Genomic DNA, 23,910 nt, shown 5'->3' on the forward strand with positions numbered 1-23,910 from the left:
TTGTAATGTCTGTTTTCATAACGAGAGAATTTCAGTATAGGGGTAAAGATGTTCTTCTGCAGTTGTACAGGGCCCTGGTAAGACCACATCTGGAGTATTGTGTACAGTTTTGGTCTCCTAATTTGAGGAAGGACATCCTTGTAATTGAGGCAGTGCAGCGTAGGTTCACGAGATTGATCCCTGGGATGGCGTGACTGTCATATGAGGAAAGATTGAAAAGACTGGGCTTGTATTCACTGGAGTTTAAAAGGATGAGAGGGGATCTTATAGAAACATAAAATTATAAAAGGACTGGACAAGCTAGATGCTGGAAAAATGTTCCCAATGTTGGGCGAGTCCAGAAGCAGGGGCCACAGTCTTAGAATAAAGGGGAGGCCATTTAGATTTTGATTTAGAGATACAGCGCGGAAACAGGCCCTTCAGCCCACCGGGTCCACGCCGCCCAGCGATCCCCGCACATTAACACTATCCTACACACACTAGGGACAATGTTTTTTTTAACATTTGCCCAGCCAATTAACCTACATACCTGTACGTCTTTGGAGTTTGGGAGGAAACCGAAGATCTCTGAGAAAACCCATGCAGGTCACGGGGAGAACGTACAAACTTTAAAACTGAGGTGAGAAGGAACTTTTTCACCCAGAGAGTTGTGAATTTGTGGAATTCTCTGCCACTGAGGGCAGTGGAGGCCAATTCACTGGATGGATTTAAGAGAGTTATTTAGAGCTCTAGGGGCTAGCGGAATCAAGGGATATGGGGAGAAGGCAGGCACGGGTTACTGATTGTGGACGATCAGCCATGATCACAGTGAATGGCGGTGTTGGCTCGAAGGGCCAAATGGCCTCCTCCTGCAGGAGAAGGCAGGCACGGGTTACTGATTGTGGACGATCAGCCATGATCACAGTGAATGGCTTGAAGGGCCGAATGGCCTACTCCTGCACCTATTTTCTATGTTTCTATGTTTGAAATGCACTAAAAAGAGGCTTGAAACTGGTTATTTTGTGTGTAAATTTTGCAAAACTTTCCAAGCATTTGTCTCTTTTCCTCTTTATTGTTGTAACCTCACTCACGTGCCGATTGAATGGCGGAGTAGACTAGACTGGATGGGCCGACAATGGTCTGAGTCTACCTCTGGTCTACCTACCCCTGGTGAAAGAGAGACAGTCCAGCAGGTAACAAGTATAACATTTTATTGTGTAGATGGTTTTATACAGAACAGCTATCAATCTTGTATTGGAAGTACCCAGACATTGTGATTCTGTGTGTGTGTATGACGTACACTAGTTGTGTACGTGTCACTTAGCAGCAGTAAAGGATTCCTTTACATGGACAAAATATGGATTCTGGATTTTTTTGATTTTTTTTGTTTAAAAAAATTGTTTTCTGGGTTAATGCATTCATTTTTCTCACTTCCCCATTGAAGTTAAATGTTTTTTCCTTTCTGAAAATAAGACAGAAATTCACTAAATCTCGGATAATTAAAAAAAAAGCTTTATAATTTCAGTGAAGTGGCTATTTCTCCCTCTCCCTCTCTCCCTCTCCCTCCCTCTCTCACTCTCTCCCTCCCTCTCTCACTCTCTCCCTCCCTCTCTCCCTCTGTCTAAACGGGTTGTAAACCATTTCTAGACTCTTTCCCACACTGCCCAAAGTGCCTTCTGTAGTGATTCAAATGTGTCTATTGAAAGTGGAAGTAAAAGAAAAAAGGGTTAGTAAATGTAACGCAACGAAACAAAAAAACTCATCATGTAAGAAGCCCCTGAGAGAGATGGTGAAAAATGACAAATAACTGAGAGACAAATTAATTTCGACATGCAAAGCTAATCTACGATTCACCCGGTCATTACAAAGGGGAAGATCTTCTCCTTTTCACAGTTTCCAAAGAGGACGTGAACCAAAAATCCACAATCAAACATCAAAAATAATCGGCTAATAGAAATATCAATAAAATGTGGCAAGGCGATATAAAAGCTCTGGTTGGTACGGACAAGGGGGTTACCTACTGCAAGCGCCAAATCAAGGCAACATTGGCCAGCTCACACCCACCCGCACCTCTGTGTGTGGGGGTGTGTGTGGGGGTGTGTGTGTGTGGGGGTGTGTGTGTGTTTCCCATCTGTGTTGAAGAGTTAGACCATGGCTTGTTCACAGTTGGTCACTGGGGGGAGAGAGGGGCAGGGGGAGGGAGAGGAGGGGAGGGGGGGGGAGGGAAGAGGGAGGGAGGGGAGGGGGGGGAAGGGAGGGGAGAGGGGAAGGGAAGTTCAGGGATTGAGAGAGGAGGGTGGGAGGGGAGAGGGGTTGGGGAGGGAGGGGAGAGGAGGGGGGAGGGGGAAGAGAGGAAGGGGAAGGGAAGTTCAGGGGTTGAGAGGAGGGAAGTGGGGGAGGGAATGGAGTGGGGAGAGGGGCAGGGAGAAGGAGGGGAAGGGGGGAGTGGGGGATGGAGGGAGGGGAGTGGGGCAGGGAGAGGGGGAGAGGGGAGAGAGGGGGAGGGGAGGGAGGGGGAGGGGGAGGGGAGGGGGAGGTCAATATTAAAACGTAAAGAGCACTCATTTTAAAAATAAATTGAATGTTACAATGATATGAGATTCACCGAGAGAATAACCAGACAGTTGGTGATGGTCAGACGTTGTGGGTCGCTGGGCTGGGCTGGGCTGGGCTGGGCTGGGGTGGGCTGGGGTGGGCTGGGCTGGGCTGGGGTGGGCTGGGCTGGGGTGGGCTGGGGGTGGGCTGGAGGGGGAGGGGGTGGAAGGGGTGGGGTGGGGGGGGGTGGGGGGGGGAGGGTGACCGCTCAGTTTTGTTCTTCAGCTTCAGGTCCACAATCACATGAGAGGGCAGCACTGGCCCAGACCAGACTGGACTAAGACCGGACCGGACCGGACTAGAGCAGACTGGACAGGTCGGGACCGGACCGGACCAGACCAGACCGGAGCGGACAGGACCAAGACTAGACCAGACTTGACCCGGACCAGACCAGACCGGGCTGGACAGGACCAGAGCAGGGTGGACTGGACTGGAACGGACCGGACAAGATCAGGCCAGGCCAGCAGATCAGACTGGACTGGACAGGACCAGACCGGACAGGACCAGACCGGACAGGACCAGACCGGACAGGACCAGACCAGACCGGACTGGACTAGACCGCACCGGAAAGGACTGGACAGGACCAGACCAGACCAGGTCCAGCACCGGGACCAGATGCCGACTGGCAAGGAAGCGCTGGGATTGCGACTTTGTGCCCAAAGTTCATTCCACACCGAAAATAAAACTCGTCCCCCTCCCCCCTCCCTGGAAAGACTGTCAGTGTTGGCTGCATGATGGCTGGGGGAAGACGGCTCAGTAGTTGTTGGCTGGATGTTGCTGGATGTCCACCTGTCCTTGTTCTGGCCAAGGGGGCGGCCGACGATCCTCAAAACAACACGCTTCTCTCTTTAAAAAACAATGTTTCTATTGTACATGAAGCTCCCAACAGTCCACAGGGTTGTTGCTCGTGAGGCCGTGTGTTCCCGTGGCGGGCGGGCTTGGCGTGGCCGTGTGTTCCCGTGGCGCGGCGCGGCGTGGCGGGCGGGCGGTTATGTAGTAAGGCACTTTAAAGGTACAAATATTTCAGTCTGAGTCAAACTCACTGGATTCTTCCTGCTGCCTTCTCCAGTGTTTGTAGGAAGTTGGGCGGGCGGTGCCAGCATCGAACTCTCTCTCTCTCTCTCTCTCCTCCTCTCTCCCTCCCTCTCTCTCTCCACACTGGTGCAGAGGGAGGGGAGGGGAGGGGAGGAGAGGACAGCTCGGTGCTGGGATATCCCAGGGATGGAGGGATGGAGAGGGGAGGTCAGGCCGTGACCGGCGTCTCAGCCGACGAGATAGTCAGGGGTTTTTCCTCCTCCTCCTCCTCCTCCTCCTCCTCCTCTTCCTCGTTCCCTCTCTCCGTCCCGTCCGCCGCTGGAGGGGAGGAGGGGGGATGTGGCGGGGGCGGCGTGCGTCCACTCGGCCCGTCGCTCTCCTCCTCGGCCGACCCGTCGGTGTCGCTCCTCCACAGCTCCTCGTCGGTGCTGCCCGTGGCGGCGTTGGCGTTGGCGTTGACGTTGGCGGAGGCGGTGGCCGTGACCGCGGCGGACACGGGCTTGCGGGGCGCCGCGCTCTCTTTCTGGTGGATGCGCTGGTGGCGAACCAGGCTGTGTTTCAGTGTGAAGGTGCGCTCACACGTCACGCACTTGTACGGCCTCTCACCTGCGGTAAAACACACGGGGAGCGGTCAGTCTAGCGACACGCACAACACGGTCACACTCCAGATCACAGACGCACGCACGCACGCACGCACACACAGAGTGCTGGAGTAACTCAGCGGGTCGGGCAGCATCTCTGGAGAGAAGGGTGACTTTTTGGGTCGAGACCTTTCTTCAGACTTTAGTTTAGTTTAGATCGGGATGCATCACAGCTTGGTGTGGGAACAGCTCCATCCAAGACCGCAAGAAAATGCAGAGAATTGTGGACGCAGCCCAGACCATCACACAAACCAACCTCCCTTCCACTGACTCCATCTACACCTCACGCTGCCTCGGCAAGGCCAGCAGTATAATCAAGGACCAGTCTCACCCCGGCCACTCCCTCTTCTCCCCTCTCCCATCGGGCAAGAGGTACAGAAGTGTGAAAACGCACACCTCCAGATTCAGGGACAGTTTCTTCCCGGCTGTTATAGAAACATAGAAAATAGGTGCAGGAGTCGGCCATTCAGCCCTTCGAGTCTGCACCGCCATTCAATATGATCATGGCTGATCATCCAGCTCAGTAACCTGTACCTGCCTTCTCTCCATACCCCCTGATCCCTTTAGCCACAAGGGCCACATCTAACTCCCTCTTAAATATAGCCAATGAACTGGCCTCAACTACCTTCTGTGGCAGAGAATTCCACAGACTCACCACTCTCTGTGTGAAGAAATGTTTTCTCATCTCGGTCCTAAAAGACTTCCCCCTTATCCTTAAGCAGTGACCCCTGGTTCTGGACTCCCCCAACATCGGGAACAATCTTCCCGCATCTAGCCTCTCCAACCCCTTAAGACTTTTATATGTTTCTATAAGATCCCCCCTCAGTCTTCTAAATTCCAGCGAGTACAAGCCTAGTCTATCCAGTCTTTCTTCATATGAAAGTCCCGCCATCCCAGGGATCAATCTGGTGAACCTTCTCTGTACTCCCTCTAAGGCAAGAACGTCTTTCCTCAGATTAGGAGACCAAAACTGCACACAATACTCCAGGTGCGGTCTCACCAAGGCCCTGTACAACTGCAGCAGAACCTCCCTGCTCCTAAACTCAAATCCTCTTGCTATGAATGCCAACATACCATTCGCTTTCTTCACTGCCTGCTGCACCTGCACGCTTGCTTTCAATGACTGGTGCACCATGACACCCAGGTCTCGTTGCATCTCCCCTTCTCCTAATCGGTCACCATTCAGGTAATACTCTGCTTTCCTGTTCTTGCCGCCAAAGTGGATAACCTCACATTTATCCACATTATATTGCATCTGCCATGCATTTGCCCACTCTCCTAATCTATCCAAGTCACTCTGCAGCCTCCTAGCATCCTCCTCGCAGCTAACACTGCCACCCAGCTTCGTGTCATCCGCAAACTTAGAGATGTTGCATTCAATTCCCTCATCCAAATCATTAATATACACTGTAAATAACTGGGGTCCCAGCACTGAGCCTTACGGTACCCCACTAGTCACTGCCTGCCATTCTGAAAAGGACCCGTTTATTCCTACTCTTTGCATCCTGTCCGCCAACCAATTTTCTATCCACCTCAACACTGAACCCTCAATACCGTGTGCTTTAAGTTTGTACACCAATCTCCTATGTGGGACCTTGTCGAAGGCCTTCTGAAAGTCCAGATATAACACATCGACTGGTTCTCCCTTATCCACTCTACTAGTTACATCCTCGGAAAATTCTATAAGATTCGTCAGACATGATTTGCCTTTGGTAAATCCATGCTGACTTTGTCCGATGATTTCACCACTTTCCAAATGTAATGCTATCACATCTTTAATAACTGACTCTAGCATTTTCCCCACTACCGATGTTAGGCTAACTGGTCTATAATTCCCCGTTTTCTCTCTCCCTCCCTTTTTTAAAAGTGGGGTTACATTAGCTACCCTCCAGTCCTCAGGAACTACTCCAGAATCTAAAGAGTTTTGAAAAATTATCACTAATGCATCCACTATTTCTGAGGCTACTTTCTTAAGCACTCTGGGATGCAGCCTATCTGGCCCTGGGGATTTATCTGCCTTTAATCCATTTAATTTACCTAACACCACTTCCCGACTAACCTGTTATCAGGCAACTGAACCATCCCACCACAACCAGAGAGCAGTGCTGAACTACTATCTACCTCATTGGTGACCCTCGGATTATCCTCGACCGGACTTTGCTGGCTTTACCTTGAGGTTGAGGGGAGGCCCTGTGGAAGTGTGTAACTCAACGAGAGGCATGGATAGGGTAGACAGGCAGAACCTTTGTCTCTCGTGTGGAAATGTCAAAGACAGTCATTAAGTTGGAAAGGGTGCAGAAGAGATTCACCAGGAAGAAGGGTCTCGACCCGAAACGTCACCTATCCATGTTCTCCACAGATGTTGCCCTGACCTGCTGAGTTACTCCGGCACTCTGTGAAACGTCACCTATCGTGGGGTGGCGATGGGAGTGAGGGGGTGAGTGAGGGAGGGGTGGGAGTGAGGGGGTGAGGGGGGGTGCGTGGGGTGGAGGTGGGTGAGTAAGGGGGGAGGGGGCGTGGGGAGAGGGCGTGGTGGGGGAGATGAGCGTGGCCTACCTGTGTGTGACCGCATGTGCCGGGTCAGGGTGGGGTGGGGGTGAGTGGGGGGGGGGTGGGGGTGCGTGGAGGGGGGGTTGGTGAGCCTGTCCTACCTGTGTGTGACCGCATGTGCCGGGTCAGGGTGGGGTGGGGGTGAGGGTGCGGGTGCGTGGGGTGGGGTGGGGGTGCGTGGGGGTGGGGTGCGTGGGGGGGGGTGTGGGGGAGGGGTGGGTGAGCCTGGCCTACCTGTGTGTGACCGCATGTGTCGGGTCAGGGTGGGGTGGGGGTGAGGGGGGGGGGTGGGGTGCGTGGGTGGGTGAGCCTGTCCTACCTGTGTGTGACCGCATGTGCCGGGTCAGGGTGGGGTGGGGGTGAGGGTGGGGGGGGTGCGTGGGGGGGGGTGGTTGCGTGGGGGGTGGGGGTACGTGGGGGGTGTGTGGGGGGGGGGTGGGTGAGCCTGTCCTTCCTGTGTGTGACCGCATGTGTCGGGTCAGGGTGGGGTGGGGGAGGGGTGGGTGAGCCTGGCCTACCTGTGTGTGACCGCATGTGCCGGATCAAGGTGGGGGTGAGGGTGGGGGGGGGGGTGCCTGGGGGGGGCGCGTGGGGGGGGTACGTGGGGGGAGGTGGGTGAGCCTGTCCTACCTGTGTGTGACCGCATGTGCCGGGTCAGGGTGGGGTGGGGGTGAGGGTGGGGGTGCGTGGGGTGGGGTGGGGGTGCGTGGGGGTGGGGTGCGTGGGGGGGGGTGTGGGGGAGGGGTGGGTGAGCCTGGCCTACCTGTGTGTGACCGCATGTGTCGGGTCAGGGTGGGGTGGGGGTGAGGGGGGGGGGGTGGGGTGCGTGGGTGGGTGAGCCTGTCCTACCTGTGTGTGACCGCATGTGCCGGGTCAGGGTGGGGTGGGGGTGAGGGTGGGGGGGGGTGCGTGGGGGGGGGGGTGGTTGCGTGGGGGGGGGGGGTGGGGGTACGTGGGGGGTGTGTGGGGGGGGGGGGGTGGGTGAGGCTGTCCTTCCTGTGTGTGACCGCATGTGTCGGGTCAGGGTGGGGTGGGGGAGGGGTGGGTGAGCCTGGCCTACCTGTGTGTGACCGCATGTGCCGGATCAAGGTGGGGGTGAGGGTGGGGGGGGGGGTGCCTGGGGGGGGCGCGTGGGGGGGGTACGTGGGGGGAGGTGGGTGAGCCTGTCCTACCTGTGTGTGACCGCATGTGCCGGGTCAGGGTGGGGTGGGGGTGAGGGGGGTGGGGTGGGGGTGCGTGGGGTGGGGTGGGGGTGAGGGTGGGGGTGCATGGGGGGGGGTGGGTGAGCCTGGCCTACCTGTGTGTGGCCGCATGTGTCGGGTCAGGGTGGGGGTGAGGGTGGGGGTGCGTGGGGTGGGGTGGGGGTGAGGGTGGGGGTGCGTGGGGTGGGGTGGGGGTGTGTGTGGGGGGTGCGTGGGGGGGTTGGGTGAGCCTGGCCTACGTGTGTGTGACCGCATGTGTCGGGTCAGGGTGGGGTGGGGAGGGGGTGAGGGTGGGGTGCGTGGGGGGGTGGGTGGGTGAGCCTGGCCTACCTGTGTGTGACCGCATGTGTCGGGTCAGGGTGGGGTGGGGGTGAGGGTGGGGTGCGTGGGGGGGTGGGTGGGTGAGCCTGGCCTACCTGTGTGTGACCGCATGTGTCGGGTCAGGGTGGGGTGGGGTGGGGGTGAGTGGGGTGCGTAGGGTGGGGTGTGGGTGGGTGAGCCTGGCCTACCTGTGTGTGACCGCATGTGTCGGGTCAGGTCCTGTAGGGACCAGAACCTCTTGTTGCAGACGCTGCAAACCTTCTTCCTCTTGTCCGCCTTCGACGTTCCGGCCCCTGTGGCCGCCGGCTTCCTCCTCTCCACGGGGGTCTCGGCCCGCTGCTCCTCCGGCCCCCCGTCTAGCGGCCCCCCTTCCTCCGGCCCTCCCTCGTCAGGGACCCCCGGCTCTGGGGCCCGCGGCTCTGGCCCGTGTTGGGCGATGGTGGAAGGGCCCCGTTGGCCGTTGGTGGAGGGGCCACATTGGCCGTTGATGGTGGCTCCTCGTTGACCATTGGAAGGGCCAAGTTGACCATTGGTGGAGGGGCCCCGTTGACCATTGGTGGAAGGGCCCCGTTGACCAATGGAAGGGCCCCGTTGACCATTGGAGGGGCCCCGTTGGTCGTTGGCGGTGGCCCCTCGTTGACCATTGGAGGGGCCCCGTTGACCATTGGCGGTGGCCCCTCGTTGGCCGTTGGGGGGCTCCTGCTCGCTGGCCCGGCGGCCGCAACGTTTGCCGGCCAGCCGCAGCTCGCGGTGCCGGTCGCCGGCGTGGGCCTTGCGGTGGCGTGCCAGCGTGGCAGCATACTTGAAGCTCTTGCCGCAGGTGGGGCAGGTGCTCCTGGGCTCCGGCTGGGCCCCGGGCCCCGGCTCCAGCTTGAAGTCCAGCATCTTGCTGGCCAGGTCCAGATCCAGGCTCTCGTTGCTCTGCACCTCCTCCTCCTCCTCCTCCCCCCCCCCTTCGCTCAGTGACCTGCAGGGGCCGCAGGGACGGGCGGACCCGGGGGCCGAGCCATCTTCCTGTTCACCAAGTCCAGCGTCGGCTCCTGCAGGAGGAAGCAGAGGGAGGGTCAAGGCTCGAGGGGTCAGTGGGTCACATGGTAGGGGGGGGAGTGAGGGAACCGGTCAGTGCGGTCACTAGTGGAGTGCAGCGTAAGTTCACCAGGTTAATCCCCGGAATGGAGGGACTGTCGTATGTTGAAAGACTGGAGCGACTAGGCTTGTATACACTGGAATTTAGAAGGATGAGAGGGGATCTAATACAAACATATAAGATTATGAAGGGGTTGGACACGTTAGAGGCAGGAAACATGTTCCCAATGTTGGGGGAGTCCAGAACCAGGGGCCACAGTTTAAGAATAAGGGGTAGGCCATTTAGAACGGAGATGAGGAAAAACCTTTTCAGTCAGAGAGTTGTAAATCTGTGGAATTCTCTGCCTCAGAAGGCAGTGGAGGCCAATTCTCTGAATGCATTCAAGAGAGAGCTAGATAGAGCTCTTAAGGATAGCGGAGTCAGGGGGTATGGGGAGAAGGCAGGAACGGGGTACTGATTGAGAATGATCAGCCATGATCACTTTGAATGACGGTGCTGGCTCAAAGGGCCGAATGGCCTCCTCCTGCTCCTATTGTCTATTGTCTATCGTGGTGGGCCTCAGGTTTCAGTGCTGGACCTACTGCTGTTTGTCATCTACATCAATGATGCTCTGGAAGGTTAGATCACATGGGATCCAAGGAGAGATAGCTGAATGGATAGCAAACTGGCTCCATGGAAGGAAGCAGAGGGTGATGGTGGAAGGTTGCTTCTCAGACTGGAGGCCTGTGACTAGTGGTGTGCCTCAGGGTTCGGTGCTGGGCCCGTTACTGTTTGTCATCCACATCAATGATTTTTAATGAGAACACACAGGGCAAGATTAGCAAGTTTGCTGATGATACATAAGTGGGTGGTTTTGCAGATAGTGAAGATGGTTGTGAATGATTGCAGCAGGATCTGGATCGATTGGCCAGGTGGGCAGAGGAATGGTTGATGGGATTTAACACAGAGAAGTGTGAGGTGTTGCATTTTGGGACGTCTAACATGGGCAGGACCTACACGGTGAATGGTAGGCCTCTGGGTAGTGTTGTAGAGGAAATCTTTTCCTTGGAGTGCAGGAGGCTGAGAAACATAGAAACATAGACAATAAGTGCAGGAGGAGGCCATTCGGCACTTCGAGCCAGTACCGCCATTCATTGTGATCATGGCTGATCATCCACAATCAGTAACCCGTGCCTGCCTTCTCCCCATATCCCTTGATTCCACCAGCCCCTTGAGCTCTATCTAACTCTCTTTTAAACCCATCCAGTGAATCGGCCTCCACTGCCCTCTGTGGCAGAGAATTCCACAGATTCACAACTCTCAGGGTGAGAGGTGATCTTAAGGAGGGGTGTACAAAACTATGACAGGAATAGAGAGGATGAGTCTCTTGCTGGTCGTGGTTGGGATTCACCAGCTCCTAGAGTCGAGAAAAGTAAGTCAGGCTTTCTTAAGAATAAGGGGTTGGCCATTTAGGAATGAGACCAGGAAAAACGTTTCCACACAGAGAGTTGTGAATCTGTGGAATTATCTGCCACAGAAGGCAGTGGAGGCCAATTCACTGGATGTATACAAAACCATGAGAGGAATAGATCGGGTAGATGCACAGAGTCTCTTGCCCAGAGTAGGGGAATCGTGGACCAGAGGTCATAGGTTCAAGGTGAAGGGGGAAAGATTTAATAGCAATCCAAAGGGTAACCTGTTCACACAGAGGGTGGTGGGTGTATGGAACGAGCTGCCAGAGGAGGTAGTTGAGGCCGGGACAATCCCATCGTTTAAGAAACAGTTGGACAGGTACATGGATAGGACAGGTTTGGAGGGATATGGACCAAGTGCAGGCAGGTGGGACTGGGGTAGCTGGGACATCTTGACCGGTGTGGGCGAGTTGGGCCGAAGGGCCTATTTCCACACTGTATCACTCTATGACTCTACAACAGTACAGTACAGGAACACGCCCTTTGGCCCACAATGTCTATGGTGAACATGATGCCACGACCAACTTGGGGCGGCACGGTGGTGCAGTGGTAGAGTTGCTGCCTCATGGCGCCGGAGACCCGGGTTCCATCCCGACTACGGGCGCCGTCTGTACGGAGTTTGTTCGTTCTCCCTGTGACCTGCGTGGGTTTTCTCCGGGTGCTCCGGTTTCCTCCCACACTCAAAAAAGGAGTGCAGGTTTGTAGGTTAATTGGATTGGTATCAATGTAAAATTGTCCCTAGAGGGTGTAGGATAGTGTTAGTGTGCGGGGATTGCTGGTCGACGCGGACCTGGTGGGCCGAAGGGCCTGTTTCCGCGCTGAATCTCTAAACTAAACTCAACTAAACTCTGTTCTGCCTGCACGTGATCCATAACCCTCCATTCCCTGCGTATCCATGTGCCTGTCCAAAAGCCTCTGAAACACCACTATGGTATCTGCCTCCACCCCCACCCCTGGCAGTGCGTTCCAGGCCCCCACCCCTGGCAGTGCGTTCCAGGCCCCCACCCCTGGCAGTGCGTTCCAGGCCCCCACCCCTGGCAGTGCGTTCCAGGCCCCCACCCCTGGCAGTGCGTTCCAGGCCCCCACCCCTGGCAGTGCGTTCCAGGCCCCCACCCCTGGCAGTGCGTTCCAGGCCCCCACCCCTGGCAGTGCGTTCCAGGCCCCCACCCCTCGTACACTTAGACTGAGTGCCTCAAAGTCTGTAACCCCCCCAATATTGGCCTCGTCTGCAAACTTACTAACCAACCTGTCTGTGTTTACCTCCACGTCATTTAGTGGAAGGAGTTCAGAGAAGATTTACGAGGATGTTGCCAGGACTAGAGGGTGTGAGCTACAGGGAGAGGTTGAGCAGGCTGGGTCTCTATTCCATGGAGCGCAGGAGGATGAGGGGTGATCTTATAGAGGTGTACAAAATCATGAGAGGAATAGATCGGGTAGATGCACAGAGTCTCTTGCCCAGAGTAGGGGAATCGAGGACCAGAGGACATAGGTTCAAGGTGAAGGGGGAAAGATTTAATAGGAATCTGAGGGGTAACTTTTTCACACAGGGTGGTGGGTGTATGGAACAAGCTGCCAGAGGAGGTAGTTGAGGCTGGGACTATCGCAACATTTCAAATACATTTGGACAGGTACATGGATAGGACAGGTTTCGAGGGATATGGGCAGGTGGGACTAGAGTAGATGGGGCATCTTAGAGTGATACAGCGTGGAAACAGGCCCTTCAGCCCAACTCGCCCACACCGGCCAACATGTCCAATCTACACTAGTCCCACCTACCTGCGCTTGGTCCATATCCCTCCAAACCTGTCCAATCCATGTACCTGCCTAAATGTCTCTTAAATGTTGGGATAGTCCCGGCCACAACTACCTCACCCACCACCCTCTGTGTGAAAAAGTTACCCCTCAGATTCCTATTAAATCTTTTCCCCTTCACCTTGAACCTGTGTCCTCTGGTCCTCGATTCCCCTACTCTGGGCAAGAGCAGAGACCGTGCTGTGTGACTCCGTGATTCTGTAACAATCAGCTTCTTGGAGTGCCCCAAGGATCTGTGTTGGGTCCACTGTTGTTTGTCATTTACATTAATGATCTGGATGATGGTGTGGCAAATTGGATTAGTAAATATGCAGATGATACTAAGATAGGTGGTGTAGTTAATAATGAAGTAGAGTTTCAAAGTCTACAGAGAGACTTGGGCCTTTTGGAAGGGTGGGCTGAAAGATGGCAGATGGAGTTTAATGCTGATAAGTGTGAGGTGCTGCATTTTGGTAGGACAAATCAAAATAGGGCGTACAGGGTAAATGGTAGGGAATTGAGGAATGCAGTGGAACAGAGGGATCTGGGAATAACTGTGCATTGTTCCCTGAAGGTGGAATCTCATGTGGATAGGGTGGTGAAGAAGGCGTTTGGTATGCTTGCCTTTATAAATCAGAGCATCGAGTATAGAAGTTGGGATGTAATGTTGAAATTGTACAGGGCATTGGTGAGGCCGAATCTGGAGTATGGTGTGCAGTTCTGGTCGCCAAATTATAGGAAGGATGTCGACAAAATGGAGAGGGTACAGAGGAGATTTACTGGAATGTTGCCTGGGTTTCAGCACTTAAGCTACAGAGAGAGGTTGAGCAGGTTGGGTCTTTATTCTTTGGAGCGTAGAAGGTTGAGGGGGGGCTTGATAGAGGTTTTTAAAATTTTAAGAGGGACGGACAGAGTTGACGTGGGTGGGCTTTTCCCCTTGAGAGTGGGGAAGATTCCAACAAGGGGACATAACTTCAGAATTGAGGGACAAAAGTTTAGGGGTAACATGAGGGGTAACTTCTTTACTCAGAGGGTGGTGGCTGTGTGGAATGGGCTTCCGGTGGAAGTGGTGGAGGCTGGCTCGATTTTATTATTTAAGAGTAAATTGGATAGGTATATGGATGAGAGGGGATTAGAGGGTTATGGTCTGAGTGCAGGTAGATGAGACTAGGTCAGGGAGAGTGGTCGGCGTGGACTGGTAGGGCCGGACAGGCCTGTTTCCATGCTGTAGTTGTTATATGGTTATATATGGTTACTAATGGTCATAAATGATAGGAGCAGAATTAGGCCATTTGGCCCATCAAGTCTACTCCCCCATTCAATCATGGCTGATCTATCTCTCCCTCCTAACCCCATTCTCCTGCCTTCTCCCCATAACCCCTGACACCCGTACTAATCAACAATACTCTCTGTTTAAAACAAAACTTGTCCCGCGCATCTCCTTTAAACTTTTGCATCTTCCCACATCGCAAAGATGAGCGGGTTTGTAGGTTATGTGTAGGAAGGAACTGCAGACGCTGGTTTACACCGAAGATACAAAAAGCTGGAGTAACTCAGCGGGTCAGGCAGCATCTGTGGATTAGAGATACAGCACGCACACAGGCCATTCGGCCCACCGGGTCCGCGCCGTCCAGCGATCCCCGCACACTAACACTATCTTACACACACCAGGGACACTTTTTTACCGAAGCCAATTAACCTACAAACTGTATGTCTTTGGAGTGTGGGAGGAAACCGGAGCGCTCGGAGTAAACTGAGAGCCGCTGCCTCACAGCGCCAGAGTCCCGGGTTCTTTCCCGACTACGGGTGCTGTCTGTACGGAGTTTGTACGTTCTTCCCGTGACCTGGGTGAAACATAGAAAATAGGTGCAGGAGGACCGGGCTCGATTAGGGAGGCTGTTTGGGTGGAACTCAGAAATGAGAAAGGTTTAGCAACACTTATAGGGGTGTATTATAGACCGCCAAATAGGGAACGAGAATTGGAAGAGCAAATATGTAAGGAGATAGCAGATATTAGTAGTAAGCACAGAGTAGTGATTGTGGGTGATTTCAATTTTCCGTATATAGACTGGGAATCACATTCTGTTAAAGGGCTGGATGGTTTGGAGTTTGTAAAATGTGTGCAGGATAGTTTTTTGCAGCAATACGTAGAGGTGCCTACCAGAGAAGGGGCAGTGTTGGACCTCCTGTTAGGAAATGAGATGGGTCAGGTGACGGAGGTATGTGTTGAGGAGCACTTTGGGTCTAGTGATCACAATGCCATTAGTTTCAATATAATTATGGAGAAGGTCAAATCTGGACCAAGGGTTGAGATTTTGGATTGGAGAAAGGCTAATTTTGAGGAGATGAGAAAGGATTTAAAAGGAGTGAAATGGAACTTTTTGTTTTATGAAAAGGATATAATAGAGAAATGGAGGATATTTAAAGGTGAAATTTTGAGAGTACAGAGTCTTTATGTCCCTGTTCGGTGGAAAGGAAAGAATAATAATTTGAAAGAGCCGTGGTTTTCCAGGGAAATTGGACACTTGGTTCGGAAAAAGAGGGAGATATACAATAAATATAAGCGGCAGGGAGTAAATGAGGTTCTTGAGGAATATAAAGAATGTAAAAGGAATCTTAAGAAGGAAATTAGAAAAGCGAAAAAAAGATATGAGGCTGCTTTGGCAAGTAATGTAAAAGTAAACCCCAAGGGGTTCTACAGATATGTCAATAGCAAAAGGATAGCGAGGGATAAAATTGGTCCATTAGAGAGTCAGAGTGGACAGCTATGTGCTGAGCCGGAAGAAATGGGGGAGATATTAAACAATTTCTTTTCTTCGGTATTCACCGAGGAGAAGGATATTGAATTATGTGAGGTAAGCGAAACAAGTAGTGTAGTGATGGAAATTATGAGGATTAAAGAAGAGGAGGTACGGACACTTTTGAAAAATATAAAAGTGGATAAGTCTCCAGGTCCTGATAGGATATTCCCTAGGACATTGAGGGAAGTTAGTGCAGAAATAGCAGGGGCTATGACGGAAATATTTCAAACGTCATTAGAAACGGGGATGGTGCCGGAAGATTGGCGCATTGCGCATGTTGTGCCTTTGTTTAAAAAAGGTTCTAAAAGTAAACCTAGCAATTATAGACCTGTTAGTTTGACGTCTGTGGTGGGAAAATTAATGGAAAAGATACTTAGGGACAATATATATAATTATTTGGATAAACTAGGCCTGATTAGAAACAGTCAACATGGATTTGTGCCTGGAAGGTCATGTTTGACTAATCTTCTTGAATTTTTTGAAGAGGTTACCAGGGAAATTGATAAGGGCAAGGCTGTGGATGTTGTCTATATGGACTTCAGTAAGGCATTTGACAAGGTTCCACATGGAAGGTTGATTAAGAAGGTTAAATCGTTGGGTATTAATAGTGAGGTTGCAAGATGGATTCAACAATGGCTGAATGGGAGATACCAGAGGGTAATGGTTGACAATTGTATGTCAGGTTGGAGGCCAGTGTCTAGTGGAGTACCCCAAGGATCTGTGTTGGGTCCACTGTTGTTTGTCATTTACATTAATGATCTGGATGATGGTGTGGCAAATTGGATTAGTAAATATGCAGATGATACTAAGATAGGTGGTGTAGTTAATAATGAAGTAGAGTTTCAAAGTCTACAGAGAGACTTGGGCCTTTTGGAAGGGTGGGCTGAAAGATGGCAGATGGAGTTTAATGCTGATAAGTGTGAGGTGCTGCATTTTGGTAGGACAAATCAAAATAGGACGTACAGGGTAAATGGTAGGGAATTGAGGAATGCAGTGGAACAGAGGGATCTGGGAATAACTGTGCATTGTTCCCTGAAGGTGGAATCTCATGTGGATAGGGTGGTGAAGAAGGCGTTTGGTATGCTTGCCTTTATAAATCAGAGCATCGAGTATAGAAGTTGGGATGTAATGTTAAAATTGTACAGGGCATTGGTGAGGCCGAATCTGGAGTATGGTGTGCAGTTCTGGTCGCCAAATTATAGGAAGGATGTCGACAAAATGGAGAGGGTACAGAGGAGATTTACTAGAATGTTGCCTGGGTTTCAGCACTTAAGCTACAGAGAGAGGTTGAACAGGTTGGGGCTTTATTCTTTGGAGCGTAGAAGGTTGAGGAGGGACTTGATAGAGGTTTTTAAAATTTTGAGAGGGACGGACAGAGTTGACGTGAGTAGGCTTTTCCCTTTGAGAGTGGGGAAGATTCCAACAAGGGGACATAGCTTCAGAATTGAGGGACAAAAGTTTAGGGGTAACATGAGGGGGAACTTCTTTACTCAGAGGGTGGTGGCTGTATGGAATGGGCTTCCGGTGGAAGTGGTGGAGGCTGGCTCGATTTTATTATTTAAGAGTAAATTGGATAGGTATATGGATAAGAGGGGATTAGAGGGTTATGGTCTGAGTGCAGGTAGATGAGACTAGGTCAGGGAGAGTGGTCGGCGTGGACTGGTAGGGCCGAACGGGCCTGTTTCCGTGCTGTAGTTGTTATATGGTTATATATGGTTATATGGAGGAGGCCATTTGGCCCTTCGAGCCAGCACCACCATTCAATATGATCATGGCTGATCATCCACAATCAGTACCCCGTTCCTGCCTTCTCCCCAAACCCCTTGATTCCATTAGCCATAAGAGCTAAATCTAAGTCTCTCTTGAAAACATCCAGAGAAATGGCCTCCACTGCCCTCTGAGGCAGAGAATTCTACAGATTCACAACTCTCTGACTGAAAAAGTTTTTCCTCATCTCAATTCTAAATGGCCTACCCCTTATTCTTAAACTGTGGCCCCTGGTTCTGGACTCCCCCAACATCGGGAACATGTTTCCTGCCTCTAACGTGTCCAACCCCATAATAATCTGGTGAGTCTGGTGGTGCGATTTAGACTTTAGAGATACAGCGCGGAAACAGGCCCTTCAGCCCACCGAGTCCGTGCCGACCAGCGATCCCCGCACACTGACACTATCCCACACACACTCTCGGGACCATATACAATTATACCAAGCCAATTAACCTACAAACCTAGAGCATCTAGTCTGTCCAATCCCTTAAGAATTATATATGTCTCTGTAAGATTCCCTCTCATCCTTCTAAATTCCAGTGAATACAAGCCCAGTCTTTCCAATCTTTCATCATACGACAGTCCCGCCATCCCGGGAATTAACCTGGTGAACCTATGCTTCACTCCCTCAACAGCAAGAATGTCCTTTCTCAAATTAGGAGACCAAAACTGCACACAGTACTCCAGGTGCGGTCTCACCAGAGCCCCGTACAACTGCAGAAGGACCACCTTGCTCCTGTACTCAAATCCTCTCATAATGAAGGCCAACATGCCATTGGCTTTCTTCACTGCCAGCTGTGCTCGGGCGCTCCGGTTTCCTCCCACACTCCAAAGACGTACAGGTTTGTTGGTTAATTGGCTTCAAGTAGAAATTGTAAATTGTCCCTAGTGTGTGTGTAGGATAGTGTTAGTGTGCGGGGATCGCTGGTCGGCGCGGACTCGGTGGGCCAAACGCGTTGTTTCCGCGCTGTATCTCTAAACTAAACCTTGGATATTTTAAAGACAGAGATAGACAGATTCTTGATCAGTACGGGTGTCAGGGGTTATGGGGAGAAGGCAGGAGAATGGGGTTAGGAGGGAGAGATAGATCAGCCATGATTGAATGGCGGAGTAGACTCCATAGAAACATAGAAAATAGGTGCAGGAGTAGGCCACTCGGCCCTTCCAGCCTGTACGCACCGCCATTCAATATGATCATGGCTGATCATCCAGCTCAGTAACCTGTACCTGCCTTCTCTCCATACCCCCTGATCCCTTTAGCCACAAGGGCCAAATCTAACTCCCTCTTAAATATAGCCAATGAACTGGCCTCAACTACCTTCTGTGGCAGAGAATTCCACAGACTCACCACTCTCTGTGTGAAGAAAAACGTTCTCATCTCGGTCCTAAAAGACTTCCCCCTTATCCTTAAGCTGTGACCCCTGGTTCTGGACTCCCCCAACATCGGGAACAATCTTCCTGCATCTAGCCTGTCCAACCCCTTAAGAATTTTATATGTTTCAATAAGATCCCCCCTCAGTCTTCTAAATTCCAGCGAGTACAAGCCGAGTCTATCCAGTCTTTCTTCATATGAAAGTCCTGCCATCCCAGGGATGAATCTGGTGAACCTTCTCTGTACTCCCTCCATGGCAAGAATGTCTTTCCTCAGATTAGGAGACCAAAACTGTACGCAATACTCCAGGTGCGGTCTCACCAAGGCCCTGTACAACTGCAGTAGAACCTCCCTGCTCCTAAACTCAAATCCTCTTGCTATGAATGCCAACATACCATTCGCTTTCTTCACTGCCTGCTGCACCTGCACGCTTGCTTTCAATGACTGGTGCACCATGACACCCAGGTCACGTTACATCTCCCCTTCTCCTAATCGTCCACCATTCAGGTAATACTCTGCTTTCCTGTTCTTGCCGCCAAAGTGGATAACCTCACATTTATCCACATTATATTGCATCTGCCATGCATTTTCCCACTCGCCTAATCTATCCAAGTCACCTTGCAGCCTCCTAGCATCCTCCTCGCAGCTAACACTGCCACCCAGCTTCGTGTCATCCGCAAAGTTAGAGATGTTGCATTCAATTCCCTCGTCCAAATCATTAATATATATTGTAAATAACTGGGGTCCCAGCACTGAGCCTTGCGGTACCCCACTAGTCACTGCCTGCCATTCTGAAAAGGACCCGTTTATTCCTACTCTTTGCTTCCTGTCCGCCAACCAATTTTCTATCCACCTCAACACTGAACCCCCAATACCGTGTGCTTTAAGTTTGTACCCCAATCTCCTATGTGGGACCTTGTCGAAGGCCTTCTGAAAGTCCAGATATAACACATCGACTGGTTCTCCCTTATCCACTCTGCTAGTTACATCCTCGATGGGCCTAATTCTGCCCCTATCACTGATGAACATGAGATGCTAGAAGTTATGAATGGAATCACGTGTGAGGACTTTTGGAGTCACAGAGGAGGCGGGGGGGGGGGGGAGGAAAGATCGTGTGGTTGGGAGGGAGAGAGAGAGAGAGAGAGAGAGAGAGAGAGAGAGAGAGAGAGAGAGAGAGAGAGAGAGAGAGAGAGAGAGAGAGAGAGAGAGAGAGATGGGCTGTGAGTGAGTGAAGGGCAGAGTACTGGGCTTGTATACACTGGAATTTAGAAGGATGAATTTCGAAACATATAAGATTATTAAGGGGTTGGACACGTTAGAGGCAGGAAACATGTTCCCAATGTTGGGGGAGTCCAGAACAAGGGGCCACAGTTTAAGAATAAGGGGTAGGCCATTTAGAATTGAGATGAGGAAAAACCTTTTCAGTCAGAGAGTTGTGAATCTGTGGAATTCTCTGCCTCAGAAGGCAGTGGAGGCCAATTCTCTGAATGCATTCAAGAGAGAACTGGATAGAGCTCTTAAGGATAGCAGAGTCAGGGGGTATGGGGAGAAGGCAGGAACGGGGTACTGATTGAGAATGATCAGCCATGATCATATTGAATGGCGGTGCTGGCTCGAAGGGCCAAATGGCCTCCTCCTGCACCTATTGTCCGTTGAGAGAGAGAGATGGGCCGTGAGTGAGGGGCGTTGCAGGTGGGCGTGTGGTTGGGAGGTAGAGAGGGGGGATGGGCCGTGAGTAAGTGAGTGAGTGGCATTGCGGGTGGGCATGTGGGTGGGTGGGTGAGTGAGGGGCATTGCGGGTGGGCGTGTGGGTGGGCCGTGGGTGGGTGAGTGAGGGGCATTGCGGGTGGGCCGTGGGTGAGTGAGGGGCATTGCGGGTGGGCGTGTGGGTGGGCCGTGGGTGGGTGAGTGAGGGGCATTGCGGGTGGGCGTGGGTGAGTGAGGGGCATTGCGGGTGGGCGTGTGGGTGGGCCGTGGGTGGGTGAGGGGCATTGCGGGTGGGCGTGTGGGTGGGCCGTGGGTGAGTGAGGGGCATTGCGGGTGGGCGTGTGGGTGGGCCGTTGGTGGGTGAGTGAGGGGCATTGCGGGTTGGCCGTGGGTGAGTGAGGGGCATTGCGGGTGGGCGTGTGGGTGGGCCGTGGGTGGGTGAGTGAGGGGCATTGCGGGTGGGCGTGTGGGTGGGCCGTGGGTGGGTGGGTAAGTGAGGGGCATTGTGGGTGGGCGTGTGGGTGGGCCGTGGGTGGGTGAGTGAGGGGCGTTGCGGGTGGGCGTGTGGGTGAGTGAGGGGCATTGTGGGTGGGCGTGTGGGTGGGCCGTGGGTGGGTGAGTGAGGGGCGTTGCGGGTGGGCGTGGGGGACGCTCGGCCTTGCGTGGTGGCGTAGCGTGAGTTACCTGTGGAGTCCGGGGACGTGGCGCTGGGCGGCGTGGCGCGGGGCGGCACGCTCCTCCGGAAGGGTCTGTTGGCCACCCCGTGTTTGCGCAGGAGGTGACGCTCACAGTTAGACTTAGTGGAAAAGTAGGCCTCGCATGTGGGGCAGGGGTACGGCTTCTGACCTTTGGTTGAACAGAGAGAGAAAAAAAAAAAAATCTCTTCACGAAGTTCTTCACAAACGCTCGCCTTCCCAATGAGATCAGAAACACCCAGTTACAGGGCAGCATCACGCTGGTCAGCACGGAAACTGGCCCTTCGGCCCCACCTCCCCATGATGGCCCATCTACACTCGTCCAACCTGCCCACGTTTGGCCCGTATCCCTCCAAACCTGTCCTATCCACATATATCCAAAGCAATGGGGTGATACAGCATGGAAACAGGCCCTTCGGCCTAACTTGGCCACACCGGCCAACATGTCCCATCGACACTAGTCCCACCTGCCCACGTTTGGCTGGTATCGCTCTAGACCTGACCTATCCATGTATATGCAAAGTAATTTCCCTCGATTAAACCCCAAGACAGTGATTCCACTAATCATAGACTGGAGGAACTGCAGATGTTGCTTTACAGAAAGAAAAGACACAAAGTGCTGGAGTAACTCAGCGGGTCAGGCAGCATCTGTGGAGAACATGGATAGGTGACGTTTCACAGAGTGCTGGAGTAACTCAGCGGGTCAGGCAGCATCTGTGGAGAACATGGACAGGTGACGTTTCAGAGTGCTGGAGTAACTCAGCGGGTCAGGCAGCATCTGTGGAGAACGTGGAGTGGGATATTTTGCAACTTTTTCGGTGCCCTTTACATGGCGACTATCTGCATACCTTGGGGTGGCACGGTGGTGCAGCGGTAGAGTTGCTGCCTCACAGCGCCAGAGACCCGGGTTCCATCCCGACTACGGGTGCTGTCTGCACGGAGTTTGTACGTTCTCCCCGTGACCTGCGTGGGTTTTCTCCGGGTGCTCCGGTTTCCTCCCACACTCCAAAGACGTGCAGGTTTGTAGGTTAATTGGCTTGGTATAAATGTAAAAATTGTGCCTGGTGTGTGTGGGATAGTGTTAGTGTGCGGGGATCACTGGTCAGGGCGGACTCGGTGGGCCGAAGGGCCTGTTTCCGCGCTGAATCTCTAAACTAAACTGAAACAAAGAATTTCACCGTGACTTGTGTTGATTCATGTTGCTGGGCGGTCAGACACAAAACGACAAAGCGTGAAAGAAGGGGAGATGAGGCACGAGTTGTGAAGCTAGAGGAAGGAATGTAGGTGGAAGGGAATGAAGGGGGGGGGGGAAGGGGGGTATAATAGGAGAATTGGGTACCACCCAGATGAGCCACATGAAAGAGAGGGGGAGGGGAAGTCATAGAATCACAGTGATACAATCTGGAAACAGGCCCTTCGGCCCAACTCACCCACACTGGCCAACAATGTCCCAGCTACACTAGTCCCACCTGCCTGCGCTTGGTCCATATCCCTCCAAACCTGTCCTATCCATGTACCTGTCCAACTGTTTCTTAAACGATGGGATGGTCCCAGCCTCAACTACCTCCTCTGGCACCTTGTTCCATACACCCACCACCCTCTGTGTGAAAAAGTTACCCCTCGGATTCCTATTAAATCTTTTCCCCTTCACCTTGAACCTATGGTCCTCGATTCACCTACTCTGGGCAAGAGACTCTGTGCATCTACCCGATCTATTCCTCTCATGATTTTGTACACCTCTATAAGATCTCCCCTCATCCTCCTGCGCTCCATGGAATAGAGACCCAGCCTACTCAACCTCTCCCTGTAGCTCACACCCTCTAGTCCTGGCAACATCCTCGTAAGTCGTCTCTGAACCATTTCCAGCTTGACAACATCTTTCCAATAACAAATAACTACCTTTGGCTACCAGCACTCTGTGAAACGTCACCTATCCATGTTCTCCAGAGATGCTGCCTGACCCGCTGTGTTATTCCAGCACTCTGTGAAACGTCACCTATCCATGTTCTCCACAGATGCTGCCTGACTCGCTGAGTTACTCCAGCACTCTGTGAAACGTCACCTATCCATGTTCTCCACAGATACAATAGACAATAGATAATAGACAATAGGTGCAGGAGTAGGCCATTCAGCCCTTTGAGCCAGCACCGCCATTCAATGCGATCATGGCTGATCACTCTCAATCAGTACCCCGTTCCTGCCTTCTCCCCATACCCCCTAACTCCGCTATCCTTAAGAGCTCTATCCAGCTCTCTCTTGAAAGCATCCAACGAACTGGCCTCCACTGCCTTCTGAGGCAGAGAATTCCACACCTTCACCACCCTCTGACTGAAAAAGTTCTTCCTCATCTCCGTTCTAAATGGCCTACCCCTTATTCTTAAACTGTGGCCCCTTGTTCTGGACTCCCCCAACATTGGGAACATGTTATCTGCCTCTAATGTGTCCAATCCCCTAATTATCTTATATGTTTCAATAAGATCCCCCCTCATCCTTCTAAATTCCAGTGTATACAAGCCCAATCGCTCCAGCCTTTCAACATACGACAGTCCCGCCATTCCGGGAATTAACCTAGTGAACCTACGCTGCACGCCCTCCATAGCAAGAATATCCTTCCTCAAATTTGGAGACCAAAACTGCACACAGTACTCCAGGTGCGGTCTCACCAGGGCCCGGTACAACTGTAGAAGGACCTCTTTGCTCCTATACTCAACTCCTCTTGTTACGAAGGCCAACATTCCATTGGCTTTCTTCACTGCCTGCTGTACCTGCATGCTTCCTTTCATTGACTGATGCACTAGGACACCCAGATCTCGTTAAACTCCCCCTCCTCCTAACTTGACACCATTCAGATAATAATCTGCCTTTCTATTCTTGCTTCCAAAGTGAATAACCTCACACTTATCTACATTAAACTGC

The 23,910-nt window shown here is 52.5% G+C and overlaps 1 protein-coding gene across 1 annotated transcript in view; it reads right to left on the minus strand.

The window, feature by feature from the left end:
- Nucleotides 1-1,199: 1,199 nt before the first annotated feature.
- rreb1a (ras responsive element binding protein 1a) overlaps nt 1,200-23,910 on the minus strand; it is a 61,159-nt gene continuing 38,448 nt past the window's right edge. The window contains 3 exon segments of the mRNA XM_078413832.1: nt 1,200-4,215; nt 8,512-9,363; nt 20,984-21,145. Coding sequence (XP_078269958.1) covers nt 3,818-4,215; nt 8,512-9,363; nt 20,984-21,145 — 1,412 coding nt within the window. The 3' untranslated portion in view covers nt 1,200-3,817.

The sequence above is a fragment of the Rhinoraja longicauda genome, chromosome 2 (genome assembly GCF_053455715.1).
Source record: "Rhinoraja longicauda isolate Sanriku21f chromosome 2, sRhiLon1.1, whole genome shotgun sequence".
Lineage (NCBI taxonomy): Eukaryota > Metazoa > Chordata > Chondrichthyes > Rajiformes > Arhynchobatidae > Rhinoraja > Rhinoraja longicauda.